Here is a 10,074-nt window from a genome sequence, read left to right as displayed (position 1 = left end):
ATGCTGATAGTGTGTGTGTTGAGAAATAATAAGGTCTTTGTGTGGTTTCATTTTGGGCAAACTTTGACTTCCTGTTGGCCTAAGATGAACTTTCAACCTGATTACTTGATAATTTATAATAACTATACACAATGGTGAATTACAATGGTGAATTTACATAGTTTTTGATGAAAATCTACAATTTAGAAAAACATGATTTGTATTGATCAGCTCGTATTATTGCACACAAGAACAATTTGATTTATGTACATGTTTTTATAGAGTCTCAAAAAGCTCAATATCTGCTTCATATCTGAAAGAAAAAATACATCCATTATTTATCTGATTCATTTAAATAAAAAAAGAAAGCTTGAAATGAAGGTTACAAGACAATGGAAGATCATTTGAAATCAGTTTCAGTTTAAGAGGACCTAATACTTTAAAATGCATGTTGCAATCTTCCAGATGACAAAACATAGTTCATTTTTTTCCTGTCATGAGAGCTCATATAGCCAAAAGATAACAATGTTGAAATGTAGGTCTTTAGTTGCCAAACTTGACTTTCGATCAAGCCTGCCACCAATGTTCCTGCTCATTTTTGTTTTGCTGATCAAAATCTTTCTCGATTGGGTGAACATTTCCACCACCCGAGCAAAAACATCCATTATACCAAACCTGTAAAATCCTGCGGTTGTAACTAGCATCTTTAAAGTGCTATTTCTATTTGTTTGAATCTTTTCATTGTCTTTCAGATGTCCACTGGCGCAAAGCGAGTGAAGCAGAGTGGGCTTTTTCAATTCATTCGTATTGACTGAACGCAGACTGGAAAAAGCATAGAGAGCAAAAAGTTTAGAAACACTTAAGTTTACACAAATAAGGAGCATACTGTAAATCGCAGGCTGCAGCAAATAGGTTTGAATTTGAGGTAGCTACATCTGTCAGCATTTAAAAATATGCAGATTGTGTTTGAGTTTCTGCTAGATTTAGTGAGTATTGTTTATCACATTGTTTATTCATCGGACACCTTGCAGTTGTTATATGTAAATATTGTGTGTAGAATTATTAGGCAAGTTGATTTGGTATTGCAAAACTAATGCTATTGCAGAACTAATGTAATGCAATACTAAAAATTGTGGTTAAGGCATGACCGTGGGACAGTGAAATGCTCATTGGGTCAGCAGGGTCAGACAAAAACATGTGAAGAAGAAAAGACTTAAGAATTTAAGATTTAAGAATTAAGGTGAAGAATTAAGCGTGAAACCATCAGAAACCCGAAAAATGATCTCCCACACCTTAATACCAGATTCTGGAAGATGAATTCTTCAAACAGTGGTACAAGAGGATGTTGTGATGGTTCTTCAAGAGTCACTCTCAATCTGTCTCTCTATAAACCTATAAAAACAGTCTTTGTGTATTTTACAACACTTCAGCTTGATTCTTATTAAGAGCGGGTCATTTTTTTTTAAGATTCTTTAGCTAACCTAAGTCTCTGAGATCCTGACACTTCTGGAGACTCCAGGAAGGTTGCAGTTCTGGAAAATGGTGGCGCTGAAGACCGAAGGGTTTCTGATGGTTTCACACTTAATTCTTCACCTTAATTCTGAATTATTTTGCAGTTAACACGTCTCTTCTTCTCCACCTGTTTTTTTCTGACCCTGCTGACCCAGTGAGTGTTTCACTGTCCAATGATCATGCCTTAACTGCAATTTTCTAGTATTGCATTCTTCATGGGCATTTAGTAATTTTTGACTTGTCAGTCTGAGTTAAATCTCTTTTTTGGCTCTGTAGTAATGTTCGTTGTAAGGAAGGAAGAGGACAGGGTCGGCTTGACTACTGACTGCTTTTATTAAGTGGTAAACATAAACAAAAGGTGTGCAGACAGGCACAATGCGGTCATATGTCATAAACACACAAAATAATTCCACTATAGGCAGAGCCTCAGGCATCCAGACGTGCAGCAGTCAGTAGTCCTTCTCTCTCACACACTCCTGTTTCTCCTGCCGTTAAATAGTCTCTCCAAAACAAGAGACAGGTGTTTGTTATTTGCGCTTAACCCACTCACTCACCGTGCATCTCCCGCCTCTCTCTCCCGTTGCAGACTTCGCCAAACCACACCCTCCTTGCCACAGACTCATTTGTAAAAGAAAACATACCTAATATTTCTGGACATCTGAATATAAGGCTTTTCATTTCCAGCCTTCATGAACAATTATATATAACTTATAAATGATTAAATACAAAATTAATGGTAGTTATTAAGACTAATGTGCTTTGGAATCGGTATACCGATTAACGCATCTTATAAGATGTGTCTGGAAGATGTGCACTGTAGATTGGAGACATATTTGTGAATATAGGCTGGCTGTCCAGCTATGAAAATATGTTTTAGAATGTTTTGCTAACATTCTAATTAAGTTATGAAAACGCTGTTTCTGAACATTTAAAATGTCCAGTATATTAATAAAAAAATGTTTTAAAAGACATTTTTCTTATATATGCAAACTTTAATGAAATATTCCATTTCATCATTCTTCAAACCTTAAGGGAATATTACTTTGAATGTTCTCTGAACATTCTGAAACAAGTAGTAACATTAATAAAAAACAAAAAAAAAAACAATAAAAAAAACATTGTATTAATGTTCACTGAAGGTTTGCTAATAACGTTGCCAGTTTGTTAGCTAAAGTTCTGAGATCGTTTTTCAGAACTCTCAGTTTGTTGCGTTAAAAATGTCAATTGAAATGACACTGTATTTTTTTCTTTGGGCATTCAGAAACAAAGCTTAAATCTTTCTGACTGTAAACTTGTGTATGGTTATATTCATGTGTTCTAATACTAGGGTTTCCCTCATACGTCATAGGATTCCACTGCCATCAGGACATTTAACACTCTTAACACAGCTTAATGGACTCGTACAGTGATATAAAAGACCAAACTCGCACCTCATTTGTGATGTAAGTTATACTATAAAGGCTCCAAGAAAGCAGATACTGGTATAAAGTTGGTTTGAGGCTGAACGTTTGATATTCGCAAGTTTAGGGACCATCTCACATGAACTCACACAAACTCTTGTACACACATACATATTCAAACACACATACATGTATACTTTTTCTTTTTTTTTCTTCTTTTTTTTTCTTCTTTTTTTTACACATTCATCCAGGGACGTGCACAGACATTTTGGGGGGCAGGGGCTCAAGTGGAAAAAAGGGCACTTTTTATAATTATTACACTCTAAAAAATGCTGGGTTAAAACAACCCAAGTTGGGTTGAAAATGGACAAACCCAGCAATTGGGTTGTTTTAACCCAGCGGTTGGGTTAAATGTTTGCCCAACCTGCTGGGTAGTTTTATTTAACTCCACTATTGTTTATTTTATTTTTCCTGCTTATAAAAATGCTTTGGCAACACAATGTAAAATTTGTATAAGCAGGATAACAGTTTGGCGGTTTATGGCAGCCTTGGTGGCGACAGAGAGGCACCTGTGGCTCAAAAAAATATTAGCACAGTCAGAGGAGATGGCAGTTCGGCATCGAGATGTCGTTCTCACCCATATTCAGAAATTGGGGTTGAGACTGAAAAGCGTGCTTAATCCATGAGGACCACTTTTCTTGGTATGGTTTGAGATTCAATCACAATGCGAGCATGTCTCTCACCAGTTTGCATCACTGCTATTCTCTCAGCTCTCTCAGCAGGCCAGTTTCAGAGACTGTTGGGTTTGATGGCAGCAGCGTCCAACGTAATACCTTTTGGCCTGCTGTACATGAGACCCTTACAGTGGTGGCTCAGGACCAAAGGGTTTTCCCCAAAGGGCAACCCACTTCGTATGATCAAAATCACGTGCCGCTGTCTCCACACCTTGATCATATGGAAGAAAAATTGGTTCCTGTCCCAGGGCCCTGTGTTAGGAGCTCAATGTCGTTGTGTCACTCTGACAATGGACGCTTCTCTCACAGGCTGGGGAGCGGTAATGGAAGGCCGCTCAGCTCAGGGTCTGTGAAAGAGTCATCAGCTCTCATGACACATATATTGCCTGGAGATGATGGCGGTCTTCAATGCATTGAAGTTCTTCCTTCCAGACCTGAGGGGCCATCATGTGCTTGTCAGGACAGACAACACATTGGTGGTCTCTTATATAAATCAACAGGGGGTCTGCGGTCACGTCCACTATACAAACTGGCACAACAGATCCTCCTGTGGTCCTTGGGAAGATGCTCTCCTTGAGAGCAATCTAGATTCCAGGGACACAGAATATACAGTGGTGTGTGGTCCTGATTTTTTATTCTTTTGCATGTTTGTCACACTTTAATGTTTCAGATCATCAAACAAATTTAAATATAAATCAAAGATAACACAAGTAAACACAACATGCAGTTTTTATTATGAAGAGAAAACAAAATTTTAGTTCAAAATTTAAGTTTATCACACCTGAGTTCAGTTTCTCTAGCCACACCCAGTCCTGATTACTGCCACGCCTATTTACTTCCTGGTGTCACGAACGACAGCTGGATCCAGTCCACTGCCCGATAGGGTCAGTACTTGAGTTCCTACAGAATCGCTTCTCATCTGGGTTAACCCCATCTGGGCGTTCCCAAAGCGATCCTATCGGATGCAGTGTCTCTTTCCTTTTCTCAGGGAACTATGGTTACATATGTAACCTGAGGTAATTTCCTGTCTGTCTAAGATGAACTTTTCAACCTGATTTCTTGAGAATTTATAATAACTATACACAATGGTGAATTAAAATGGTGAATTTATATAATTTTATTTGATGAAAAGCTACAATCCAGAAATGTAAACAGGATGTGTATTGATCAGCTTGTATTATTGCACACGAGAACAATTTGATTTATGTACATGTTTTTATGGAGCCTCAAAAAGCTCAATATCATATCTGAAAGAAAAAATACATCCAATATTTATCTGATTCATTTAAATAAATAAATAAATAAAAAGCTTGAAATGAAGGTTACAAGACAATGGAAGATCATTTGAATTCAGTTTCAGTTTAAGAGGACATTATGCCCCTTTTACAGATGTCATGTAAGTCTCAGGTGTGACAACAACTGTAAATCGCAGGCTGTAGCAAATAGGTTTGAATTTAAGGGTAGCTACATCTGTCAGCATTTAAAAATATGCAGATTGTGTTTGAGTTTCTGCTAGATTTAGTGAGTATTGTTTATCACATTGTTTATTCATCGGACACCTTGCAGTTGTTATATGTAAATATTGTACGTGCAGAATTATTAGGCAAGTTGATTTGGTATTGCAAAACTAATGCTATTGCAGAACTAATGCAATACTAAAAATTGTGGTTAAGGCATGACCGTGGGACAATGAAATGCTCATTGGGTCAGCAGGGTCAGACAAAAACATGTGAAGAAGAAAAGACTTAAGAATTTAAGATTTAAGAATTAAGGTGAAGAATTAAGCGTGAAACCATCAGAAACCCGAAAAATGATCTCCCACACCTTAATACCAGATTCTGGAAGATGAATTCTTCAAACAGTGGTACAAGAGGATGTTGTGATGGTTCTTCAAGAGTCACTCTCAATCTGTCTCTCTATAAACCTATAAAAACAGTCTTTGTGTATTTTACAACACTTCAGCTTGATTCTTATTAAGAGCGGGTCATTTTTTTTAAAGATTCTTTAGCTAACCTAAGTCTCTGAGATCCTGACACTTCTGGAGACTCCAGGAAGGTTGCAGTTCTGGAAAATGGTGGCGCTGAAGACCGAAGGGTTCCTGATGGTTTCACACTTAATTCTTCACCTTAATTCTGAATTATTTTGCAGTTAACACGTCTCTTCTTCTCCACCTGTTTTTTTCTGACCCTGCTGACCCAGTGAGTGTTTCACTGTCCAATGATCATGCCTTAACTGCAATTTCTAGTATTGCATTTTTCATGGGCATTTAGTAATTTTTGACTTGTCAGTCTGAGTTAAATCTCTTTTTTGGCTCATTTTATCTGTAAAAGAAAACATACCTAATATTTCTGGACATCTGAATATAAGGCTTTTCATTTCCAGCCTTCATGAACAATTATATATAACTTATAAATGATTAAATCCAAATTAATGGTAGTTATTAAGACTAATGTGCTTTGGAATCGGTTAGATGTCTGGAAGATGTGCACTGTAGATTGGAGACATATTTGTGGATAGGCTGGCTGTCCAGCTATGAAAATATGTTTTAGAATGTTTTGCTAACATTCTAATTAAGTTATGAAAACATTGTTTCTGAACATTAAAAATGTTTTAAACAACATTTTGTCAAATGTCAATTGAAATGACACTGTATTTTTTCTTTGGGCATTCAGAAACAAAGCTTGAATCTTTCTAACTGTAATCTTGTGTATGTGTGATGGTTATATTGGCAGTGTGCTGAAAAGGAATTACAGTAAACACACACATCCCAAAGTGGAGGCATTGTACAGTAGGCCTAGTTGTCTGTGCTGAGTTTTGCTGCACCCACTGTTAAAAAAAAAAAAAAAAAGACATTATTCTCTCTAGGTTTGTATTCATAATTCAACAGAGAGGGTGATGGGAATTGAAATATTAAAGATACTTAAATGTTCTAACTTACATAGGCCTACAGCTGAACATGGATGGTCAACAAACATAAAGGGAAAAAGAGTCATGGAGAAAGAAAAAGCCCAAACAATAAATAGCATGTGATTTAACAGTATATAATATACTGATATGCAATAAAGATCAGTCGTTAGTGCACACTAATAGTAAGTAGCATCATCATCTATATAATTATTACAAATAAATTCTAAAACCTAGTGTTGCAGGTCATCTTGTATGAACTTTAATTCTTTTATCAAATGTGTAGAGAGTCCATCTATATTTATTGAAATATGAAACACTTAAAAATATGGTCCAATTTGGTGACATTTGTTAATGCATTGGTCTCATGAACTAACATTTAACAACATTTTGTTTAAAACATTTATTAATTTAGAATAATGTTCTTTTATAAATAGGCCTACTATTGTTAATTCAAAATCATTCATTCATGTTCATTCATAATGAACTTAATTTAAATGTCAAAATATATTAGTGTGTGTTATTAATTAACATTGATCATCATTACATTGAATACAGAACAAATAGAATATTGTTGTAAAGTGTTATAGGAACGGCCTATATAAAATTATATATAAAGTATATAAAGTAAATGGGAGAAGCCTGATTTTATGGTCCAGTTGTCAAAAATGATGCATGAAAAAAATAATGTAGTTGTAAAAAAAAAAAAAAAAAAAAATTACAACAAATTTAAGTGGATTGAAATATTGAGTAAACTGAACAAGCAGCAAAAAATATATTTTTCTTAGTGTATTGGGAATATATATTGTATGGTCTTTTAGCAGGTAATATGATATTGATGGCAGTTAGATAGCAAGCGATAAAATTGTTAAGTAGTGTAGTGGGAAAAGATGTGAAGAAGTGAAGAAATGAATTAGAGACATTAAATCACAGGCAATTGGGTCACTTAATAAATTTATTTAAAAATTATGCAAACAACATGTGTTTTAGAATTACTGAAGTCAAGAGGAAACAGCATTTATATATGAATTTGTGTGTAACTGATGATTAAATCATGTAAATTCAGCAGTTTTCAGTGCAAAACATAGTTTGTTTTTATCCTTTCTTGAATAGAGCACAGTTCTGGTAGCTTACTTTTCCAGAGCTTTTCAAAGTGAACACAGTGTCACACCAGAGATTTTTATGATATTTTCTTGTCCTGATAGCAGTGACTTTAAACTTCTCATATGGAGGAATCAGCACCTCTTTTATGTAAGGATACTGTGAGTATTTTATCAGCTCAGCACTTTCACAAGTGTAGATTTCAAAACAAGATTTAGAACCAAAACCTTGAGTTATTTTACGATCAAGAGAGGAGGATGTAAATGAGCCGAATCGAATCTCTTTGTTCAGAACATGCTTATCAAAATTAGCTGTGGTACCACGATAAGTGAAATAGCATTTATTTTGTGTTTTCTTCAGAATCTGTACCGCTTCTGTTAACAGAAAGTGAAGTGAATACCATTTGAACGTCTTGTGTTTGTACTGGTTTTTACCATAACGCGTTTCTTCATTAAACTGACGATAGATATATTTACCAGTGTACACGTGAACAGCGATTAATTGATTTCTTGTTAAGTGATCTTTTGGAAACTTGACAATATTTTCACTATTTTGCCAATAATGTTTAAATTTAGGTGAGTTGTTGATTTCTGTCTTCAGATATTTTGTCTTCACCAGTTTTGCCATTTTCTCTCTACAGCCCTCATATTGGTCATCAACTGAATTCAGTTCCATACTCAGTGGAGATATCTGTTCTGCAGCAGCTCTGTGATCCTGCAGCAACAGGAATCATAATGATCAATCATCAGTATTCTTCATGTCTGTAATATTCATACTAGAACACAAGCTTACCTGTCCTAGAGCAGCTAAAATGAGAAGAAGAGCTTCAATGATCAGCAGCATCTTGATTCAGTCAAATCCCTGATGAACTAGTAGATCTAATGAAGAACAGATGCTGAAAGATAACCACAAACACGACAGTGTTTCACAAATACTAAATCTTACTCTAAATATAATGGAAGGAATATGTACATAGATTTGCACAATTAAACTATTCTAACTTCTTATATAAAACAGATTTAAATTCATATAACTAGTATTTTATATAACTAGTATACAGATAGGAAAATCTTTGAAATAATCACGTAAAACTGTGATGTTCACTGATGGAAGTGTTATATTGATCTTTTACTTTAACCCCAAACGTACCTGAGAATACTGTTGTGTCTTTTTGTCAGATTCTGAGTTTTCTTTTTGTTATTTTTCAGGAGTTCAAGAGCAGCAACGAGAAGATCAGAAAAGTCAGTTGCTCTCGGCCAGACGACAACGACTCTTCAAAGTAAGAGAGGAGCAAGGTGCCTTTTTTATATCGCTGATAATGTGTGTGTTTGTGTGTGTGGGTGTGTGTGTGTTTGTGTGTATGTCTGTGTGTGTGTTGAGAATCTATAGCTGAAGTGCATATTATTTCGACCTGAATTCATGAGATTTCATAATAATTGTATGCAATAGTGAACTTGCACAACCCTATCCCTGAGTTCAGAATAAAAAACGTTTTTGTTGTTGTTGTTGTTGTTGTTGTATTAATCATCTTGTATGATTGCATATGAATTTACAGGGAGAACAATTAGATACATGACATAAATCTGCTAAAAAACCTTTACACATCTCTGTATCTAAAAGGCTAAATAAATACATTTGATATAGCCTATAGTTCCTTTTAAAAATTAAAATAATGGGTTTATTTTTTCTTGTTTTGAAAGAAATTAATACTTTGATTCAGCAATTAATGCTTTAAATTGATAAAAAGTGAAAGTAAAGACATGTTGATTCAAGAGATTTTATATCAAATAAATGCTGTTCTTTTGAACTTTCTATTCATCAAAGAATCCTTAAAAACTGAATGACATTTCCCACAAAAATATGAAGCAGCACAACTGTTTTCAGCATTGATAATAATAATAAATGTTTCTTGAGCATCAAATCATAATATTAGAATGATTTCTGAAGGATCATGTGACTCTGAAGACTGGAGTAATGATGATGAAAATTCAGCAAATTACAAGACAAAGGAAGATAATTTGACATAGTATCATTCAATCAGCTTTTATGTGAACATGACCTCAGATTGTGAAGTTAAAGACGGAAAGGATGTTTGCAAAACATGCAAAGTTGCAGGTCTGAAAGAAGTATATTTTGTAATCTTTCATCAGCACTCATCTGTTTTCAGCAGATAATGATGTTGAAATGTGCTTTATTTCCTAAAACTTGATTATGATGAAGTCTAGGACTATACAAAGATAAACAGCACTTAAATTGTCTTCAGAAAATGTAAAATAAAATCTGGTCAGGATTATATTTTGATTAGAAAACCCTGTGACCGATTCAGAGCTTGGCTAATAATGTCAATCACACTGTTGTAACCAGTTCACGTCCAACAAGCACCTGCTCAATCTTCTTATGTATTTGATCTATAACTAATAAAGCACATAAAAGTGTTCATTATA

General features: G+C 34.8%; 1 protein-coding gene across 1 annotated transcript; it reads right to left on the bottom strand.

Moving 5' to 3' along the window:
- Positions 1 to 7,473: 7,473 nt before the first annotated feature.
- LOC137009459 (NAD(P)(+)--arginine ADP-ribosyltransferase 2-like) lies at positions 7,474 to 8,967 on the bottom strand. Its single transcript, XM_067371711.1, has 3 exons — positions 8,780 to 8,967; positions 8,423 to 8,525; positions 7,474 to 8,344 (listed from the first exon to the last, which is right to left on the bottom strand). Exons 2-3 carry the CDS (start codon positions 8,471 to 8,473, stop codon positions 7,625 to 7,627), a joined length of 771 nt encoding a protein of 256 aa, XP_067227812.1. The 5' UTR covers positions 8,474 to 8,525; positions 8,780 to 8,967; the 3' UTR covers positions 7,474 to 7,624.
- Between the last annotated feature and the right edge of the window lie 1,107 nt (positions 8,968 to 10,074).

This window comes from Chanodichthys erythropterus, chromosome 3, assembly GCF_024489055.1.
Source record: "Chanodichthys erythropterus isolate Z2021 chromosome 3, ASM2448905v1, whole genome shotgun sequence".
NCBI lineage: Eukaryota > Metazoa > Chordata > Actinopteri > Cypriniformes > Xenocyprididae > Chanodichthys > Chanodichthys erythropterus.
The sequence above is the reverse complement of the archived record's forward strand: the minus strand, read 5'-3'. Positions and strand labels throughout refer to the sequence as shown.

Excerpts from the sequence above, each read along its gene's own strand:
- LOC137009459 (XM_067371711.1), bottom strand. The coding sequence starts at position 8,473 with ATGCTGCTGATCATTGAAGCTCTTCTTCTCATTTTAGCTGCTCTAGGA. Across the intron at positions 8,345-8,422 it reads TTTTAGCTGCTCTAGGACAG|GATCACAGAGCTGCTGCAGA; the intron begins GTAAGCTTGTGT and ends CTGTTGCTGCAG.